This window comes from Dreissena polymorpha, chromosome 12 (assembly GCF_020536995.1).
Source record: "Dreissena polymorpha isolate Duluth1 chromosome 12, UMN_Dpol_1.0, whole genome shotgun sequence".
NCBI classification, from domain to species: Eukaryota; Metazoa; Mollusca; class Bivalvia; order Myida; family Dreissenidae; genus Dreissena; species Dreissena polymorpha.
The window spans coordinates 9,264,612-9,287,146 of record NC_068366.1 but is presented as its reverse complement, the minus strand read 5'-3'; the positions used below and the strand labels follow the sequence as shown (position 1 = coordinate 9,287,146).

Here is a 22,535-nt window from a genome sequence, read left to right as displayed (position 1 = left end):
CTATAGCCAAATATGGAAAACTGCCCCGCCCACTGGCAGCTATGTTTTTCAACGGACCGAAACCACTTTTGAATTCAACCAACATATTATTAAGACAAACATTTTGTCAAGTTACATGAAGATTGGGCATGAAATGTGACTTCTACAGTGTTTACAAGTTATTTTTCCTTTTTTGACCTTATGACCTAGTTTTGACCCGGCACGACCCAGTTTCGAACTCGACCGAGATTTCATTGGGACAAAGCTTATGACCAAGTTTCATGAAGATCGGACAATAAATGTGGCCTCTAGAGCGTTTACGAACAAATGTGGACGGACGGACAGACGACGGACAAAGACCAGTCACAAAAGCTAACCTGAGCAATCAGGTGAACTAAAAATCTGCGAGCAATACTTTTTACTCACGAATTGGGTAGTCATCAAGACAGCCCTGTTGACCCGTACATTGTTGTTTATGCATTACTTATTACCCTTGTAGTTCACGCGGTGTCAACAACTCTGACCTAAACATAGGTATAAAGCACTAATGAGCTTTTCGGCGTAGTTGTATAACCCAGCTTTTCATCTTATTGACTTTAACATAACGCCAGCAGACACGCATGAATATTTTCGAATATTTCATCGGCTGATTCGAGATAAAACCTCTGAACTTTGGCTACATCACTGTGTCTGTGCTCAGCGCAAAGGATGTAGCACTGTTCAGTGTAAGGAATTCCGGACTACTCTCTGTATGTACACACGAAACGAATTGCGGCCCAGTTACGATTACGCGTTAAATAACATCTCGCAGAATTTCAGTTTTGCTTTCCAGATGAGAAAACAATCATTACCGAAATAGTATAATGTCACGATAAGAGGAAAATCGTTTAATTATCCAACCACAATGTTTGCCGTACTCGGTCAGCACGTCAGGATATCGTTCCTGAACGCCTGGATAGGCTGCCCTTATTTACAAGTTCGCTATTTTGAATTCAATTTTGTATCGAAAAGCATTGTGCTAAAATGTGCCATTTACAATTCACCCTCGTCATGCGAAAGTGGGTCTTATTCCATATGCGCCCATCATATATATAGCCCACTCAGCCTTGGCATCTCTCAGTCTGGTCAGGAGATATATAATGAGACCATAGAATATTCAGTGATTTTATAGCGAACAGTATCTCCTCTGACCTGACTGCGCAAATGCACATGTTGGGTTTAAGAAACGCTGGCCGAAACGCATAAGACCCATTTTCGCATGACGCGGCGATGAAAGTGTGATTTACAATACATGTGTCGAAGGAAAACGGCGTTTTAATCAAATATTAACATAGATATATTTCGATAGTGAAATATATACTCATAATAAGGCATGAGAAGACACATATGATGTGCACTCCCGTAGTATATTTTTATCTACTTACACTAATGTGTGGTTTGACACTGACAACACACATTTCATGCAGTGAATATGCAACTTACAAGTGAAAAAAAACAACACACAATAGTTAAACATTTGTTTTCATTTTATTTATGTACATGTATTTAGAAAAGTAAATTGCAAACTTTATTTCAAAGTCAACGTTTACGCCGACTACATTTTTTAAAACAATGATATTTCTTGTTCTATTTAGTCGTTTTCGGTTTTAGCGATTAAAAAGCATTTTTGAGGTTGTCTATAATATACATGTAGTAATTGGTGAACTCATGTCCAACGTTTAATAAATTGAGAACCTTGAATATAAACAAGCTTAACCTTCTACTATTGCGTTGTTAGCACCCGAGAATACAAAAGATCGCCGCTATCTGTTGAGAACAAAAGAACGTTTCCCAGAAATCCCCGCTGTAGAACCATGAACGAGGTGACGAAACAGATCATTCGTGTTATATTTAATTGTTTGTTCTATTCGGTTTTAGCTATTATGAAGCATTTTTGTAGTTGTCTATCGTGTCCCTGAAGTTATTGTTGAACTCATGTTCAACGTTTTATAAATATAGAATATAAACAAGCGTAACCTTGTACTATTGCGTTGTTTTCCCGTATCTATTAATAACCTCAGATTAACAAGCGTAACTTTATACTATTGCGTTGTTATCACCCGTGCAATTGGCGTGCAATTGGACTCTCCCTTTATCGGCAGCTATTAATAGCCTCAGATTATGAATGAGCTGAACAAAAATACTACGTCATGAAGACGCAGCAGAAAGTGGACTATTTTAATCATTCATAAAAAATCTTCATCATTCATAAACAATCTCTTCCGCGATACGTATAATACAATCATTGTTTATTGATTCTTTTCTATATAAGCTCTGTTTGAAACTATTACATTTAACACGATATTCATATGTTTCCATTTGTGAATGAATATAGTTTGAGAACTCAATCCTGTTGCATAAATTATACAACTCTTTCTCTAGCGGATACGGCATGTGTGGCAGGTAGTAGGCTTTCCGTAGATAAGCCGAACCGACTTAAAAAATTAAGAAACAACATTAGCTGTTCGCTACGCGAACAACTAAGAATCAGGGGAGACAAAAAGGGGATATTTTATACGTTATCAAGCATGTGCATCAGCCATATTGATAATTATTGGTAAAAAAATACTGTAACACTATTTAAAAACGCGAGAGTCCTTGTTTCATGCAATTTGCTGCTTCGTGATATTTATGTGAAGATACTCTTATGTCATTGTTTTTATAAATACGTTCACATTTTCTATAAAGACACGATACAAATTTATTAAGAAAATCGCTCTTTAAATGTATTTTATTTATTCCTAATAATCCTAATAATAACTTAATATTCACTATGCTACAGCCACCATGCAGTGATAGTATAATAGTAATAGTGTATTTATCTGCACAAACAACTTCTGAAATTAGTGGAGTGTAGCCTAGCTTTATAAATAAAATGCCAATGTGTCAACAAACGATCTTTCAGATGACAATAAAATAGTGACGTCATCCTCTATTTATAGATTGATAAACTGCACTCTGGATCAGCAGACGATTTGAGAGAAATGTATATGACCGTTTTATATCAGAGAAATATAAAATATATATAGCTTAAACGAACTTTTTATCAAATAAAAGAAACTTGGTGGGTACAAAAGTTTATCATATCATTTTAAGCACATCTATCAGGGGTTTACTATATTTTTCTTTGAATATTATATATGCATTATTCATAATATCTGCCCGGCTAGCTCAGTCGGTAGAGCACGAGACTCTTAATCTCGGGGTCGTGGGTTCGAGCCCCACGTTGGGCGGTTAATATTTTAATTTTTACACGAAAGGTCAAATCCATTTTAGTAATAGCAATTTTTGCGATTTTACCGCGTTACTAACATGTATTGGTATTAACCACAACTCGAAACTATACATAATTACACAATATGTTCGTTGATAATTACACTTTTTATTTCATAATCATACTGAACTATTATATTACAATAAGTTTCTATAATTTCTAGTTCACAATTTTCAAAACATGAGTTTTGGATTGTTTTTGCATTCTTCGAACATTCTTAACACATTCACGAAGTATCCGTTCATTACCGCATATCTAGCTTCATAATACAATATAATACCTACTATACTTAACATTGCTACTTTAAAGCTACAGAGACATAATATCCACCAACAATACGTTTTCTATCAATTTATTGTATTATTTTGTTATTAAAAAATATTTAAATTTCAAACACACATGCGCACACAGAGACACAATTAAGTTCTAAGGCTTGTAATATAGTCAAAATATTTTTTTTTAAGTTAAAGACTCTTATCCAGAAATTCCAAACTTCAGATTTAAGAATAAATCTAATAAGTAATATGGCTATTCATTTCACACACTTTAATAAATGAAAACTCGACTATAAATAGCCTACATCGTTAAATAATTATTTAACTACCACACATTTAAATCACTTAATTGTCTATATTAATTAAATAATAGTGTGTGGCCTTTACGCCTATATCCCAACACTTTGTTCTGACAATGTGTCCCACGTTATCGAATAAACACCTTGCTTTGTTCACCATCATCCTCCTGTTATAGCTACACGTTTGTAGACCTTTATAGACCAGACTTTTGCTGATAAGCTTGTCGACCCTGTCGTAAAATCAGTCAGGCACATTAATAAATCACAGCGAACCTTTGTAATTATAAGTCTTCACATAACCTCCCCAATTATCATTTTATAGAGTGATATGTCAAACGCCATAAGTAACGAATCACAAAACCACTCATGTTAAACATTTCACACCAAGCATATTCTTATTGAGTATTTATAATAGTTAAATTTCACTATCTGCACTTCCTTTTATTTCTTAACACAATTTTGCTGCAAACTGGTGTTAATGATGTAGATTATAAACATAATCAGTTTTATTCCATTTGTTATTATATGCAATACATTAAATCCGTCAACTCTTATTTTAATCTAGATCGTAAATCTGCATTCTTCACAAATTCCGTATCCATTGTATTAAGAATCCCCAGAGAGTCTAACACATATACGCAAAATGTTGACCTTTCCACCGCGCGCCTCTAACAATCGGTCAATTCCAGGTGGATGTTTCATAAGATCTGCGCATGCGCAATATAGTCGGTGACCTATGTTTGTGTAGATCCCTGGTACGTTACGCAACATTTCCGTTGCATAGCGGTCTAAAATGGTCTGTATTAAATTTAGGCATCGCTTCTTGCATGCGAATCCTGTATTAAAGCATCGCTGTTAATTCATGCTATCAAGCAAACGGTACCCAATTTACGTTTTCGCAACTTCGCTGTTTATTCCATTTCAGTAATGCTCTGTTTGTTATGCCATGAACATAACTACGGGATAGCACCTTCGTTCCTGGACCTGATCTCTGAAAAGTTACAATATGTTATTAAATGTTTTGTTATAAAACCTATTTATCTTTTCCCTTAAACAATGCATGGCATTTTCTGGGCTTGTATTGTTTTTACAAGAAAAATGTCACTAAAGAATCACCCAGGTGGTGACGGCCCGTTTTTACCATTCTAATGTCGGCTAGATTACATGTATATTTTTACTGGTTTATGTGATTCAGCGTTTTAAAATGTTTATTTGTGTTTTTCCATGTGTCGATGCACCGGTGTGTCTGTTAATTTAATTATTCGTCGTGTAGCATGTGTTTGTGTTCAGATTATAATCCTGCACTGTACCTCATAAAACGGACGCTTATTTTCGCTCAGTTCCAATGCAGACACTTAACAATGAATACACAATTTCTAAATGTCAAATTGTAATACTATTGTTTGTATTTTGTAAATTACACTGTCAATGGATAAGAGAATTAACAATATTGTCATCAACAATTTATTTATAAAGGTTAACACAACATATATAATAATGTGATAAAGTGATGTTGGTGTCACTACCATTACACGTACACGCGCAAAAACAACGCTTCAATATAGCGTCAGTATACTATGATGGATATATGACAGCGTGCTAACCTACAGTTGAAATGTCTTACAGCTAAAGTACACAAAAGAAATGTCTCACAGAAATAACATACACATATTTCGTCGCGTATATTTTAAGTGAGATGCGAAGTCTTTGAAATATGAAGTATCGATCTGTAGCATCTTATCATATGAGTCGCGTTCTGAGAAAACAGGTCATAATGCATGTGCGTAAAGTGTCGTCCCAGATTAGCCTGTGCAGTTCGCACAGGCTAATCAGGGGCGACACTTTCCGCCTAAATTGGATTTTTGCTAAGCAGAGACTTCATTTAAACGAAAAATGTCATAAAAGCGGAAAGTGTCGTCCATGATTAGCCTGTTCGGAGTGCACAGGCTAATCTGGGACGCCACTTTACGCACGTGCATTATGCCCAGTTTTCTCAGAACGCGACTCATATACATATCCTCACTTATGTTTATGAGCCTTACCCTGGGAAAATCAGGCTTTATGCATGTGCATAAAGTGTCGTCCTATATTAGCCTGTGCAGTCTGCATATGCTAATCAAAGACGACACTTTCCGCGTAAATGGAATTTGTCGTTTTGAGGAAGTCTCAACGATAATCCAGTTTAGGCGCAAAGTGTCGTCCCTGATTAGCCGTGCGGACTTCACAAACACATGCATTAAGCCCCGTTTTCGCAAAGCCTATCTAATAGATAGTTAATTAATAATATTTTAACGGTATTGATGTAAACTCGCTTTTATAATTATTTCCTTTTTGTATTTGATAAAGCAGTACATTTTGAATAAACAATGTTTGAAGTCAAGAGCTAATTATCATAAACTTTATACACTCGCCGGTTTTAAATATAATCCTCATAGAACGAAATTTGATTAAATGGCTTGTTTGCACATATACACCGGTTTTGTTTAAAAATATTTGTTGTTATTATTTTTCTTCTTGTTTAATTAAGATAGACGATCTGCTATGTCATTAATGTTGCAACAGAAACACTTTTCGGATCCTAAAGTCACTTATTCCTCGTATATGTTTCACCAGCGCTATAGTCGCCGTACAATTGACATTCTAAAAATAGCTCGTCAAGTCTTTACCATACTAGCGCATTAATCGGGGGACAATAAAAAATCGCTTAAAGTTTAGTGTCATTCAGTAGTAGTTGTAATGTAGTTGCTATCCGGATAGTTATTTGTGTTTTTAAAATGTCTTTTTATAGAGCAGCGAAAGCTGGCTTGGCGAGGGATACCCAAGTAAAGGTAATCTCGATTTAAATTAATTATTTATTAATCAAATATTAAACTTTATAATTTATATCACGCGATCAAAATAAATACACAAACTATTGCCAACGGAGAGCTAATACCATTTTTGAAATTCACATTATTACGTGACACTGACAGTTGCTGTCAAAAACGTCTTACAACGGTGGTTAGACGAAAAATACGTGTAGATCGAGCGCACCAAGAACGTAATTTCACGGAAAATTGCTCCAGGGTACACAACAAAATACGATCTCAAGTTATAAAGTGTATTAATCTTAAGATCTCAATGTTATAATCATAGTTGCGTTAGATATTGCTGTATTTAATTTATTTTACGAATGGTATCAAAATAATATATGCATGATAACTGATGTTTCTGATGTTGCTGTTGATACCAAAACAACAGAAACAACAGCAGCAGCAACTATTACTACTACTTCTACAATTACTACTTCTACTTCTACTACTACTACTACTTCTTCTGCTACTACTACTACAACAACAACAACTACTACTTCTACTTCTACTACTACTACTACTGCTACTACTACTACTACTACTACTACTACTACTACTACTACTACTACTACTACTACTTCTACTTCTACTACTACTACTACTACTACTACTACTACTACTACTACTACTACTGCTGCTGCTGCTACTACTACTACTACTACTACTACTACTACTACTACTACTACTACTACTACTACTACTACTTCTACTACTACTACTACTACTACTACTACTACTACTACTTATTTATAGTATATTTTGTTGTGTGTTTCTTTGACGGCTATTAAAATTAACACAGTTTTTGCATTTATTGTCGTGGTCGTCTTATTACGCAACTGTCCTTTCACGCAAAACTGTTTTGATAAAAGACCTGTAGATATTAGATAATGCGTGCATTGTAATCTAAGAAGTGCGGATTACTGGGTGCGAGAAAAAGGAATGTTTGCGCGAAATAACACGTTCGCAGTGACAAATAACTTGATAAATTTATACGCATGTTTTCGTTGACGTCTTGTTCTTAAATCTTATTAAGCATGGGTGCGATTGCTCTATATTCATATCTCAGAAATAGACATGTTCACCAAAGAATGCAGTCTTTATGGAATTGAAAACGAAACGTATACCGGTACATGATAATTTATATTCTCCGAAAGTCATGTTCAAACCATTAAATATAAATCTAAAATAATACCCTATATAAAATATCAAGTAGGCGTGTAGAATTAAATTACGTCTCTTAACATCCGTGAAACATTGAAGTGCAAATTAAGGGAATATGTATTGAGTTAAATGCAAAGGAAAACTTTTCATGCATTTCCGTGATCTTATTGCATGCGCGAGGTTTATTTTAATCATGCAAATGTCACGCAAACCCAATCAAACAATCGGTATTCATTCACATCGGTTTGAAGAATTGCAGTAGAACAAACATACGTCGTTAATTTGAATAGTCGTATATTTTAACAGCAGTTTGTTTATACATACGGCGAGCCAAATCTAAAGTTTGTTTGTCTTTACCATTGAAATGCACTACATATAGCTTTATTTGGAAGACAAATAGTGGGTATCAAACGCGCTTCTGATACGGCGACATTTTTGGCAGCATTTGCAAACAAAATCTGAACATTATCAGTCATGAGTAACGTTAGTGAGTATCAAAAAGCTCCTATGCGTACTGCGAGTCAATGCTTAACCCATTTATGCCTAGTGGACTCTCCCATCCTTCTAAATTGGATCAATTTATTTCGAAAATTAGGAATGTCTAGTATATTTATTTCTATATTTAGAATATTTCTTACAGAAATTCCTTAAAGCAAACAGCGCAGACCCTGATGTCTCATCTGGGTCTACGCTGTTTGCCAACGCATTTTTTTCTAGACGCTAGGCATAAATGCCTAAAATGGGTTAACTACCGATATTGAAACTAGCTACACATGAATTTGAGCTATACGTTGACCCGTGACTATCTTCGGTTTGAATCATGCACCCATCCCCTAAAAAAGGTGAAACTATTTGACGCGTTTCAATCTATTGTTCAAAAGGCTCCTATTTCATCACTAATGGGACCTTATCAAACTGACACTTATTTAAACACTGCCATATTATATTATAGTCATTTTATGATTTTTTGACAAAGTAGTTTAAAAGAAACATACGTGTTAAAATTGATTTATAATATATAGATCATTTTATGTTGTTTTTTCAATCCATATAATATTCATCATCATCATCATCATCATCATCGTCTTCTTCTTCTTCTTCTTCTTGTTCTTCTTCTTCTTCTTCTTCTTCTTCTTCTTCTTTTTCTTCTTCTTCTTCTTCTTCTTCTTCTTCTTCTTCTTCTTCATCATCATCAATAACCAATAATCATTATCATCACAAACAACAACGTCATCAACATTCGCAATAATACCATCTACCACAAACAACAACGAACCAGCAACAGTTGCATCACCACAACCGGAATTCTGCTATCGAATACTAGTAGGCCCATAATAGGACAACATCTGTTGATAATACTCATTAATTATCGTACTTATACTTCTTATAAACCAGTAATTTGTATGTTTGCTTTTGTTGCTTTATGCCAGTATGCACCAAATGATACTGCCACTGCACGTTTGCCAAGATTTCTTACTTTCTATCACAATAATAGTGATACAAATGAGCCGCGCTATGGGAAAACGGCGCTTAATTCATTTGCGTAAGTGTTCGCATAGGCGATTCAGGGACAAGATTTTCCACCTCTGCATTTTCTTTAAGAAGCGACTTTCTTTGATCGAATATTCCATAAAAGCGGAAAGTGTCGTCCCTCACAAGCCTATGCGGACTACACATGCCAATCTGAGACGACACTTAACTTACATGCATTAAGCCCGGTTTTCACAGAGTGCGGCTCAAATCGATGTCTAACACAGCAGATCGCTTGCTACACGAGATTCCTTTCACAGAAGGTTACTCGACGATGACACCAGCATTAACAAATCATCTGACAATCACTGTGAAGTGTCCTTTGTCATTCCAAGCGATTAACGGGGATGACTGGCCTGACAAAAATTGCGTTTCGCGTGTTAATAATTTCGTATCATTTTGCGTTTTTTACGTGCAATGTATATTTTAAAGTAACAACTTACTATAGTATTTTAAAACACACGATGAAAGGTTTACTTCTGTTTAAATGAAGTATTTTCTAAACAAAAATCAAGTATATGCGGAAAGAGTCGTCGCATAAAAGCACGGTATGTCTCATTAAACCACGGTACGTCTCATTTTAGCACATAGCAAAGTATCTCTCATTAAGTGCAATAAAAAAAAGGGGACAGGGTCTGTGCAGTTTGTTTGTTTTTTCGTTCATAGAGAATGGCCGTGGATGGGCATTTCACAAATTCGAAACGGACATTTTACAAATCTTACACGACCACAATACTTGACAAAAACTGCGAACATCGGACTTTTTTGGCTCAAAACTGTCAAAAACGACCATGTCACAATGCAAAATTACAATTTGTTTTAATGTTTTATATAAGCGAGACAATATATTGATAGTAGTTTGGCTCTCCAATGGTTTGAGATAGAGTTAACCTGACAGAATATTGTTGATCGAAATGCAAGTGGTTATTTGTTGGAAAAAAAGTGTCAAGACAATGAAAATATGAATTTAATGCACTATTTAAAGACATTTCAATATAATGCAAATAATAAACATGCTTTTACAATTTTACATCTCGTTTTTTCACAATTTTAAAAAGTCCTTGACTCATTTTTTTCACAAAGTAAAGGGACCTGGGCCGTTTCAAAAATCAGGAAAAAAAGCCTTGCTGTGAGAATAAGGTATACATTCCAGACTGCACAGTAGTTAAATGTGAATGCTCGTATCACCGCGAAATGTTTACATTTTACAGTAATCAGAAAGAAACAGTAGTTCTACAAGCGCTAAGTAGTTCGTCCAATTTCAGTAAGCTCTCTGATTAGATAAGGCAATTATTTTGCAAACAAAATCTACATTTTTTCCAATGAAATACTCTCAAAGATGACAACAGATAACCGCCGCCAGTTGGAGTTAGTTCAGTGCACAACACTGACTATCGAGTTAAGTTTGATGTTCATTTTGTTTAGTCTCTTAAATTATAGGCGTGTTGCATTTATATTCTGCCTCAATTATAATAATGCGTTAGTTGAGAAAAAGACGTCTCTGAAAATATACCCTGCTGAAAGAGTTGACAAATCCTGCTTCTTGTTTCATCTTAACAAGACACATTTCTTCAGAATATTTGATGGGTTAGCGATGTCAAAGAGAAAAGGATTTAATACAAGAAATAACAGGAAAAGAAAATCTACAATTAAAGGCTGGATGTCATATTTTTCGAAACCGAAGCACAAGTCTACGATAAATGTGAAGTTATCTTTTGTCTGTGTGATACAAATTTTGTAAAATACCCAAATACTAGTACGAATTTTGTCTGCTCAGCCTAATCATGGCAGCCACTTTCCGCCTACACTGAATTTTTACTAAGATAAGACTTCCTCTATATGAAAAATACAATAAAAGCGGAAAGTGTCGTCCCTGATTAGCCTGTGCGGACTGCCCAGGCTAATGTCTGACCACACTTTACGCACATGCTTGAACAACCATTTCCCCAGAGCGCAGCTAAAAACAAAGCGCAAATGGAAACTGGTTGACCGACCATAATGTGCCCATTTTAGAGGCTGACAAAATACGAACACCTTCTGCTGTATTCAACAACACATTATCCGTTTAACACTAAGCAGTCGATGTTTCAGCGAAAGTTTTGTAGCGTGGGAACAAAACACATTTCACGGTTAAGAACTGGACTATTAAAATCGTAAATGTAGTACCATGCGTGTGTGCATTGCATTGTTTCGATTTTAACCCATTTATGCCTAGCGTCTAGAAAAAAGGCTTTGGCAAACAGCGTAGACCCAGATGAGACGCCGCATGATGCGGCGTCTCATCAGGGTCTGCGCTCTTTGCTTAAAGGAATTTCTGTAAGAAATATTCTAAATATAGAAATAAAGAGACATCCAACATTTTGGAAATAAATTGATCCAATTAGAAGGATGATCTTGGGAAATAAGATATCACCGAGTCTTGTCACACTTATATACGTTTTTAAACGCATTTGTAGTCCTTTAGAAAGTTACATTTAATTAAATACCTTTCTTACTTAATTCAAGTTTTAAAGGCTTCATTTCCAACCCTTAGTTACTCGCAGGCTGTTATGGTTTTATGCTGGTTGCAAAAGCCATTTTGACTTTGATTCTTATAGGGGAAAGGGTTAACCCGATATACTTACTTAAGTAAGCGAAAACCATACATCTATAACTGTCTACAATCTATAATCTTTTAAATAGTCTTAACTTATTATAATAGCAAAAAAAAACTTATTTAAAAATATTGCCTTGTCCGGGATTTGAACACGGGACTTCTGAAATCAAAAGCAAACTTTTTATGCGATTCCATTTTTCGCCACGCTGGCTTTATAATTCAAACGCAGACTTAGTGAGTTCTCAACGTTTCCCCCGAATCTTCCACGAAAAGCGTTACAAACTATTTATTATTTTCAAATGAACACGAACTAATGCACAACATTACTTCATTTGGAATGTATCTGAAATGTTTTGTGTCGTGTTTTTCTTCATTATTGGCCCTACATGCAGAAAACAATGGGATGCAAATGTACTTGAAATTTAGCACTGCTTCAAAGGCAACAATTTAGAAAATTTAAGCCATATGCGTTATTACTAATTGCACTTGTCTATTGATGATTACGGATTTTTACCTTCCTGTTGCACCAGTGTTAGTGTCAAAATTTCAACAGAGAACAAACGGCAAACACAATCAGATGATTTAATGTGAATACCTCGACAGTCTGTATTTGTCAAGCTCGACAAATTGCATCAAGCAGTCGATAATACGTGCCGTAGCAATCTAAAGCGTTTTTATGGTGTTTGAAACACTTAATAAGTATATAAATTCGCCATAAAAGGCGACGGTTGGACGGCGTCTTAGAATGAAAACTTTTTGGTATACATCGGGTCACTTTGAAATACTATCAAATGTTTTATGAACAGATAAAATATGATTCTATGCAATTTTCTGTAACGATAAAATATCGTAATAATCGTAAAGGCATGTATTTGTAGATGATATGTCGCAATTTGTTAAGAATTTACGTACCCGGATAGGAAGGAAATACATGTAATAGTAACTGCTTTTCAGGGTCCATCGCAAACGGTGCATAAGAGTCGCGTTCTGAGAAAACTGGGCATTATGCATGTGCGTAAAGTGTCGTCCCAGATCAGCCTGTGAAGTCCGCACAGGCTAATCAGGGACGACACTTTCCGCTTTTATGGTATTTTTCGTTTGAATGAAGTCCCTTCTTACCGAAAATCTTGTTAAGGCGGAAAGTGTCGTCCCTGATTAGCCTGTGCACAGTGCACAGGCTAATCTGGGACGACACTTTACGCACATGCATAATGCCCAGTTTTCTCAGAACGCGACCCATAGGTTAAAGGAAGTATAAAAGCCTCGCTTTTGGAAAACGGGGTTTAATGCTTGCTCGTTAAGTGTGCAGTCAGCACAGGCTAATCAGGGGCAACACTTTACGGCTTTACTGGATTTTCGCAATTTGCCCTCCCCCCCCCTCCCCCACAAACACACACGCATCTTATCAATAAGTACAAATAACTAAGACCCATTGTATCCACTAATGATATTTGTATTCCAATAATAATCGTTGATATGTTATGTGATTTTGAAATGATTTAACCCGTTTATGCCTAGCGTCTATAAAAAAAAGGCCTTGGCAAACAGCGTTAACCCAGATGAGACGCCACATGATGCGGCGTCTCATCATGTTCTTCGCTGTTTGCTTAAAGGAATTTCTGTAAGGAATTTTCTAAATATAGAAATAAATAAACTAGACGTCCCTAATTTTGGAAATGAATTGATCCAATTTAGAAGGACGGGCGAGTCCTATCGGCATAAATAGGTTAAAATGTGTCAGCTTCGTTTGTACGCTCAGTTTAGAGGGTTTTCGACAATCTAGCACATTCCGGAGTAAGTCTTACATCTATTTGCCATGCAACACCTAGAACAACTATTGATGTTTCTACTAACATTTCTATATTAACCAACTACAATCTAGGTGTATTAAATTAAATTATTTAAATACGTTTGCATAAGTATTGACCAATATTGTTAATGTATCTATACCCATTTATTCTTTATACACTTTCTCCCTTAAGGCAAAGTCGCAAAGGAAAGCGAGATTACAAAAAACTGCATTTAAAATTGAATTATGAAAAGGGAACCGATTTTTCATTCATCGCTATAATGGAATCTCGGTTTATTCAAAATGTTTAGCACGAAGCATATCATATGCGATCTTGAATGAATGAGTAAATACCTTTTGTAGATTGTTGTAATTCAAGAACGCAAAAAAGTAGACTGGAGTATGATAATAAAACGGAGGCGCTCGGTTGATAAACCAAGGTGTAATGTGACATTGTCGAAAATAAAAACGGCAACCCGTTCCATGCTTTAAAGGATTGTTAAAATTTATGAAGAGTTTGTTCTATTAGATTATTAGACAATCATCTAAGTCTGATGTATTCCAGACATGTTGTTATAAGCAATTGATAGAGTAATCATCACCACTATCATGCATATTGTCTTGTTTGTTGCTAAAAAAATAATGCGTGGCATTGACTTGCTGTTTACCTAAACCATTGGTTATTGTTTAACTTCTCAAAAACAATTGCATTATTGACAGTAATTGAAATTAGTTTTACTGGTATTTTCTGATTAAAAAAGCTTGTTCAAACTGGCTCGGAAATTTGAAATGTAAAGGCAATTGGAATTGCGTGATGGCAAAACCGAGACATGCGCAGCAATATAAAATTTCCGCAGTACATGATTCACGATTGTGTAGAAATCTAAGGGACACAACTCTTTTGTGCTATGTTTCGATATATAAAAAATGTTACATACCTTTTTTTTCAAAATATCATTCAGACTGCTATTTAACTTACATTTCACTAACTTTAAAATATATCGATATACTGGTTCATTGTGTGTGGTATGATATGTCTGGAGTGAAATAGCTCCTTCCCCAAAGCTAAATCTAAGGATTGTAAAATATCTTGTGGAATAACATCTAAGTAAATGAAATGAATACATTAATCGATTTCGAGCATTAGACTCAAATAAAAAGACCATAATGAAGTACATTGATAAACGAATATATTAAGTCAGGTCGGACTTACCACCATATTCGTTTCTGTACAATTTTTACATTAGATCAATCCCTATTCCTCGCAATGCCCTGTGGCCTACAAAACCAATACTTAACCCATTTATGCCTAGTGGACTCTCCCATCCTTCTAAATTGGATCAATTTATTTCCAAAATTAGGGATGTCTTGTATATTTATTTCTATATTTAGAATATTTCTTACAGAAATTCCTTTAAGCAAACAGCGCAGACCCTGATGAGACGCCGCATAATGCGGCGTCTCATCTGGGTCTACGCCGTTTGCCAAGGCCTTTTTCTAAACGCTAGGCATAAATGGGTTAAGAATCATCCGCCGCTGAAGATTTCAATGTTTCCTTGCACATGTCCCAGATCCCTGCCGCCATTACAAACCACGTGATGTTGACAAATTAAAATAAGCCTCGCTTCGGGAAAACGGGGCTTAATGCACGTGCGTTAAGTTTCGTCCCAAATTAGCCTGTTCGATCAGCTAGGGCTAATCTGGGATGACACTTTCCCTGTTTACTGGAGATTTGCTAAGCACTTTGGACTTCCTTCAAACGAAAAAAAACACTAAAAGCGGAAAGTGTCGTCCGTGATTAGCCTCTGCGGACTGCGCAGGCTTATCTGAGACGTCACTTAACGCACATGCATAAAACCACGTTTTCACAGAGCAATACTTTACTTAAGAAATAATATTTTTCTATCATGATTTGTTGTCGAATAAACCCACAGTAAGGAGTATAGATGCGTAGGAATTAAACCACGAGTGCGAAGCTACGCCCTCGTGGTTTAATTCCTTCGCATCGGAACTCCATACCGTTGGTTATTACCGCAATAACCAACGGTTACCCTTCGATTATTTCTTAAATAACCCACACTTGATTTCCTTCTTTGTCTATAGAAAACAAGTTGCGTGCCGTGTTAGAATACATATTTTATTATATTATTTACATGTACCAGTATATGCGTTTTTACTTTCGATATGGCGTTTTTTCGTGTTCAATTTTGATATGTGAACGGTGTATAAAATGACCAATAACGTAGAAAATGGCACTTATTTTCATAAAATATTAATAGCCAAATATTGAAATCCTTCTAGATATGAAATGATTGTATCCGTGAATGCTAAGGAGGTAACAACTTTAACTCATTTGCCTTTTGATGTTTCCAAACCCGACTCGTCTTTTATCCCCATATCGATTACAGGTGGCCGTGTTGACCTCAAATCAATCGATACTGTATTTCTTATTTTACTCCCACCGCCCAACATAATTACCGCCTTTAGCTGTATGAAGACCATCCTGTCTTTCTTCCCAGATCGACTCACAGTTTGACGTGGACGAAGCGAAGAAATGCCTGTACTGGATAGCGAAGATTTCCGGCGAGCAGATCGAGATACGAGACACGGACGACAAGGTCGAGATGGCCGACAGCTTCTACACGACACTTAAAGACGGCGTGCTTTTATGCAAGTAAGTCGTGATCGTTGAAATTCATGTACTCCACAATTACTCTTGTAAATAAAAACTGCGATTTTGTGGACCATGTTTGGTTTAAGTTCGAGTACTTTTTTTGCAAACCGTTGTGCCAAAATTGTCTAGAAAAAGGCCTTGGAAAACAGCGTAGACACAGATGTGACGCCGCATGATGCGGCGTCTCATCAGGGTCAGCGCTGTTTGCTTAAAGGAATTTATGTAAGAAATATTCTTAATATAGAAATAAATATATATTAGACATCCCTAATTTTGAAAATAAATTGATCCAATTTAGAAGGATGGGAGAGTCCACTCGGCATAACTAGGTTAAAATTTGTTTACATATTTCTTAAAGTAACACCACTTCTTGTCATGTCAGGCTCATACACACCCTGCTGCCCGAGGGTCATGGGATAGATTTCTCAAAGAAAACCTTCCAGCAGACGAAGAACCTGGCATTTGAATTGGCTCGTGAGCGGGAACGGATAGGAATGTTTCTTAACAAGGCGCAAGAATACGGTGTTCCGGTTACAAATCTCTTCCAAACGGAGTATTTATACGAGCGGACTAATTTAGTGCAAGTGTGTACATGCATTAGAGCGATTGGAATTGAGGTAAGTCGCATAATATTGTAATACTTACTCTGGAAGTAAATATTCAGGATTAATCAGTACCAGATATATGCTATTTCCCATAGAAACAAATGCCATGATTTAGCACAAGACAATAACCAAGACTGCTGTGGAATCTTTTTGCGCACTTGGCATTAAATATTTAAACCTCGTTATAGGAAAACTGTGTTTAATGCATGTGGGTGATCCCAGTTTAGCCACTTGCAGTCCGCTCAGGCCTTTATGGGGTTTTTCGCCTTAAAGCAGGACTGCACGATTTTGTCAAATATTTATGAATTTATACAAATGTGTAAAAAAACTTATTATACATATATTTCAATATATATTAAAACACAAGTTAAGAAGAACATGTGTCGAAAAATGCGAAATAAGCCAGATATTTATTTCTGAAATCGAAAATGTCTGTCCAGTCGAATTCGCCAGCATGTATATCATGCATACGATGTGAATCTAAATTTAGTTTTACGGATCATTATTATTTCCTGCAACGATATCTATTCATACGACACACGAACATAATAAAGAGACGAATGCTTCGGTTATTGTATGGAAATATGTATGAAATATCTTCGTCACAATCGGCTCGGGCGCTAATTTGTCTGCTGCATTTTATGAAATTTGTCTTCAATGTATAATTTTTCTGCCTATTTTGTGTTATTGTAACATATCTTTATCAATGGATAAAATATATTACAATTTAACACATATAAAAATCGTGCAGTCCCGAAAGAATCGTCAAGGTTGAATGTAGCGTCCCTGATTAATCTGTACGTGCTGCCACAACTTAAGCACGTGCATTAACCCATTTATGCCTAGTGTCTTGAAAAAGGCCTTGGCAAACAGCGTAGACCCAGATGAGACGCCGCATCATGCGGCGTCTCATCAGGGTCTGCATTGTTTGCTTAAAGGAATTTCTGTAAGTAAAAAATCTAAATATAGAAATAAATATATTAGACATCCCTAATTTTGGAAATAAATTGATCCAATTTAGAAGGATGGGAGAGTCCACTAGGCATAAATGGGTTAAGTCCCGGTTTGCACAGAGCGAGACTCTCACTTGGCAACAGTTCATGGCGGAAGAAAAATTGGCGTTGTAATAATCTGGGTCACAGGAAGTGAAAAGAGGGATCACGAGGTCAAATCGTTGTAATTGTTTGTACCGATTCAACAAGGTTAGCGCTAAAGGTCCATCGCGGCCCTCATATTATCAATAATGGAAAAAGGAATCATGCACAAAATTGTAGGGTATAGAACAATAGCAATTGTTAAATGAGTCGCGCTCTGAGAAAACGACGATATTTTCCACCTTAACTGGATGTTCGTCAAGAAGAGTCTTCCTATAATCAAAGCATACAATAACATCGGAAAGCCTCGTGCCCTATTAGCCTGTGCGGACTGCACAGGCTAATCTGGGACGACACTTACCGCACATGCATTATACACTATGTTTCACAGAGCGAGTTCCAAATATATTGTATTATTTCAGGCACAGAGTCATCCCGGCTACGACGGTCCGGTAATTTGGCCAAAAAAGAATGAAACAAACGTTCGATCCTTCACCACAGAACAGTTAAATGCCGGAAAACAGGTTATAAGCTTACAATACGGATCTAACAAAGGCGCGAGCCAAGCCGGGATGAACTTTGGAAAGACCCGAAACATTCTCGACTGAGGCTGACGTCATTTCCGGTGAATGTTCTATGTGCCAGGGATTACCAAATATAGTATTATTCAGATGTTTGGTCGCGTCTCTTAAAAAATAAGTTGGACTTTGCATCATGATTTGGTGTTCGTTGTTCAATCTTGAAAACTTAAAAACAACTTTATTTGATAGAAGCTAGTTTACTTGTAACGCATGAAAACCGAAGGACTCGCTTAGCTCTATGATCCGCGTCATTGGAAAATGGGGCTTATGTCATATGCGGCCGACGTAGCTCCAGACCAGCTCGCGCAGTCGCGCATTCCGGTTTAGAACAACCATATCAGCTAATAAGACACGAAAAACATACGTGGGAAGCGTAACTCTTGACCAGACTGCGCAGACTGCCGCATATGACATAAAGTACATTTTCGCATGGCGCGGCTCATTTTATGATCGCTGGTGTAGGGAAGATTAGGCGGACAATAGTGTTTTGTTTCCACTTACCTGACCGACCGTAACTTTTTGCGCCAACTCTAAACTTTGTTATGCCAGGTTTAGTTCCCGATCATTTTTTGGCAAATTAAGTAAAGACATAATAATAATAATAATAATTGAGAAAAGAAAGTTTAATGCATGTGCGTAAAGTGTCGTCCCAGATTAATCTGTTCAGTCCACACAGGCTAATCAGAGACGACTCTTTCCGCCGAAACTGAACTTTTGTCAAGAAGAGTCTTCCTTTAACGACCCTGATTAAACTGTTCGGACTGCACATGCTAATATGGGACAACACTTTACGCACATGCATGACTCCCCCCCCCACCCCTTTCACAGAGCAAAGCTCATATTTAGTTAGCGTTGATTTCATACATATTCAAATAGTTAACTTTAAATTTGCTAACAAAGTTAAAGGAAGAATTAAACAATTTTTTTTTTAAAGATTTCTTCGTGTTACTGAATTTTTTCATACGATTTGGAACCTTAAAAATGGTTAACAAGAAAAGAAAAGCCTACATTCCTAGCTTATTTCTTTGGTCATATTAGCGGAAACACAATGCGTTTTAGGCCTAAAGTGTTTGTTACAAGTGTAAAGACGATTGTGAAGCACGATGTACGGGTGGATTCAAGCGTGCGATTATATATGTCTACATATATTTGCATAATGTGTGTATACTGTACGCTACATAATACGTGTTATACTTTAGATGATTACGCAGATAAATATGTTTGTATATATGTTTAACAATTGAACATTTTGCCTTTATTTTGCTTTAAAAACTTGTGAAAGTTTGTCATTTTTCCTATATATTGATACATGTAAACATTGGATTAAAAAGCTCCAGTAAAAAACAAGAATAAAATTAAAGAAAGAAAAAAAAGAGTAAACCTCAACTGGGCTCGAACCATTGATCCCTGGAGTAAAAGTCTGTCGCTTAGACCACTTGGCCATCCGTGCTCATACAAAGAGGGATGTATTTAATACTTCATATTAGCAATTCTCGTAGTATCATAAAATATAACGAATACAACATACCTCTCCAAATTATTCAATTGTTTCGCATTGCAACGCTATATATTTTTCCGGTTTTTAAATCGACAAAAGGTGCATATAACATATATTTTAGAGCACGGTTAACATTCGCAAACTGTCGTCCCTGATAAGCCTGTGCAGACTTGGAAGGATAATCTTGGGACGACACTTAACGGAAATGCATTTAGTCCGGTTTCCACAAAACAAGGCTTATATTTAATCACCAGTGTAACACATAACTTTCATTGAAAGTAGTTTAATTTATTATGGATGATAGTTACATAATCAAAAACTAAATAAATTGATTCTATTTTGAAAGATAAACATTGCTTGGCTTTATTGCCGTTATTTCTTCTTGGCCTTTCCCTTTTTCTCGGAGTCACCTTTGACCCCCACCCTTGACTCCTTCCGGCTGCCTGAGAGGGTACCGGAATTTCGGCCGGTTTGAAGTATGGAGGGACTGCGCCCCATGATAGAGGGAGAGCGCCCGGCTTCCGACTTATTACTTGACGCCTTCCGGTCAATATTGCGACCACCTCGAGGCTCCAGGGCTGAAAGAATGACGTCACTGGTCAGCAAAGATTTAGAGCATTTTAAGTCTCTTAAAAACTTAATTAAGATGAATGCACTAAGAGCTTTATTATAATGCCTAAATATATATATTCCATCATCGGCATCACAATCATTATTATCAATAACAACAACAACAGCAGCAACAACTTCATTAACATGGTTAACAACAACTTCTACAGCAGCAACGTCATCGTCATCAATGACTCCTCACCATAATGATGGTGATTGTGATGATGATGGTGATGATGATGATGATGTGATGATGATGAATATGATGATAGTGGTGACAATGATGACGATGATAATGATGATGATGGTGGTGGTGATGATTGTGATGCTGTTGCTGCTGCTGATGATGATAGTGGTGATGATCATTATGATGATGATAGGGGTGGTGGTGGTGGGAATGATGATGATGAGAAAGAGGAGGAGAAGCAGGAGGACGACGACGCTGTTGATGTTGATAATGATGGCGATGATGATGATGATGATGATGATGATGATGATGATGATGATGACGATGACGATTATGATGATGAGGAGGAGGAGGATGATGATGATGATGATGATGATGATGATGATGATGATGATGATGATGATGATGATGATGATGATGATGATGATGATGATGATTACTACATCTTTTGTTGAACTTTTATCACACGACGATTTTAAAACCAGCATTTCCATATAGGAAGTATTTTTGCATTTTCAAACAATCGCAATATTATCATATATGAGCCACGCTCTGGTAAAACGGGGCTTAATGCACGAGCGTAAAGTGTCATCCCAGATAAACCTGTGCAGGCCTAAAGGCTACTGGGAATTAACACTTTCCGCTCTTATGGATTTTTTCATTTAAATAAGGTCTCTTCTAAACGATAATTCAGTGTTGGCGGAAAGTGTCGTCACTAATATTCTGTGCGGACTTACATGCTAATCTGGGACGACACTACACACATGCTTTATGCACCGTTTTTGAGGAAAAGAGTGTCGGTTTCAGAATGCTTACTTCTGCCAGTTGGGCTCTTCTTTCTCTTCAGCTCGCCTGTAAGAATCTTGATCCTCTCTGAAAGAGAAACCTATTGGGATATCGCCATCGGGTGCTGTTTCGTCGAAACACTAAACAGACCCTTTAACGACGAAAAAATATTATGCGTTCTTGTAATGACGACAATTATAGCAAATAAGCAATTTATTACAATGTATGTTATTATCGTCCTTTGTTTTCCGATATGTGTTAAATTACTTTCAAACAAAAAACCACTATATGTAAAACACCTTGGTGAAGCTATCATAAAAAAAACTTGTAATTAGTAAAGCGGAAAAAGACTCACTCTCGAGTAGAGGGAACAGTTTCTCCCAGTCTGTGAGGAGAGGCTTCACCATCTTGTATTCGCCATGCGTCGGATCGGCGAACTCTGAAAGCGGAAGTGACGGCATTGTATTGGTTTGCACCGAAAAGTGTTAAAGTGGCTTAAAATTTGATTGTGATGTGCGCTTGAAAGTGAATAGATCTAGTGTTGTTTTTCTAATTTTGTCATGTGTACTATTTCTGTCCAGTGTTTGTAGACATTTTAATTTCAATTTTTTGCTTGATGTAACTTTATGACACATGTGGCTTGGGTTAAGACCCATTCTATGTTTCTTATTATGCACATTGTTATTCACGAACTTAATAATTAACTA

The 22,535-nt window shown here is 36.4% G+C and overlaps 2 protein-coding genes and 1 non-coding gene across 5 annotated transcripts in view; 2 read left to right on the top strand and 1 right to left on the bottom strand.

Moving 5' to 3' along the window:
* The first annotated feature begins 3,178 nt into the window (after nucleotides 1–3,178).
* Nucleotides 3,179–3,251, top strand: Trnak-cuu (transfer RNA lysine (anticodon CUU)). Its single transcript has one exon. It is a non-coding gene; the product is annotated as a tRNA-Lys (tRNA).
* Nucleotides 3,252–6,521: 3,270 nt separating this feature from the next.
* LOC127854007 (myophilin-like) lies at nucleotides 6,522–19,993 on the top strand. The gene is made up of 4 exons (XM_052388911.1): nucleotides 6,522–6,694; nucleotides 16,314–16,468; nucleotides 16,851–17,085; nucleotides 18,590–19,993. Exons 1-4 carry the CDS (start codon nucleotides 6,641–6,643, stop codon nucleotides 18,773–18,775), a joined length of 630 nt encoding a protein of 209 aa, XP_052244871.1. The 5' UTR covers nucleotides 6,522–6,640; the 3' UTR covers nucleotides 18,776–19,993.
* Nucleotides 19,994–20,513: 520 nt separating this feature from the next.
* The window catches only part of LOC127854008 (uncharacterized protein CXorf65 homolog), a 439,263-nt gene continuing 437,241 nt past the window's right edge, over nucleotides 20,514–22,535 (bottom strand). For all 3 annotated transcript variants that reach the window (XM_052388914.1, XM_052388915.1, XM_052388913.1), the window contains 3 exons: nucleotides 22,184–22,267; nucleotides 21,859–21,915; nucleotides 20,514–20,824 (listed from right to left, as the gene is read on the bottom strand). In XM_052388914.1, coding sequence (XP_052244874.1) covers nucleotides 20,619–20,824; nucleotides 21,859–21,915; nucleotides 22,184–22,267 — 347 coding nt within the window. In that variant the 3' untranslated portion in view covers nucleotides 20,514–20,618. The remainder of the gene's footprint in view (nucleotides 20,825–21,858; nucleotides 21,916–22,183; nucleotides 22,268–22,535) is intronic.

Excerpts from the sequence above, each read along its gene's own strand:
- LOC127854007 (XM_052388911.1), top strand. The coding sequence starts at position 6,641 with ATGTCTTTTTATAGAGCAGCGAAAGCTGGCTTGGCGAGGGATACCCAA. Across the intron at positions 6,695-16,313 it reads CGAGGGATACCCAAGTAAAG|ATCGACTCACAGTTTGACGT; the intron begins GTAATCTCGATT and ends CTTTCTTCCCAG. Across the intron at positions 16,469-16,850 it reads GACGGCGTGCTTTTATGCAA|GCTCATACACACCCTGCTGC; the intron begins GTAAGTCGTGAT and ends TTGTCATGTCAG.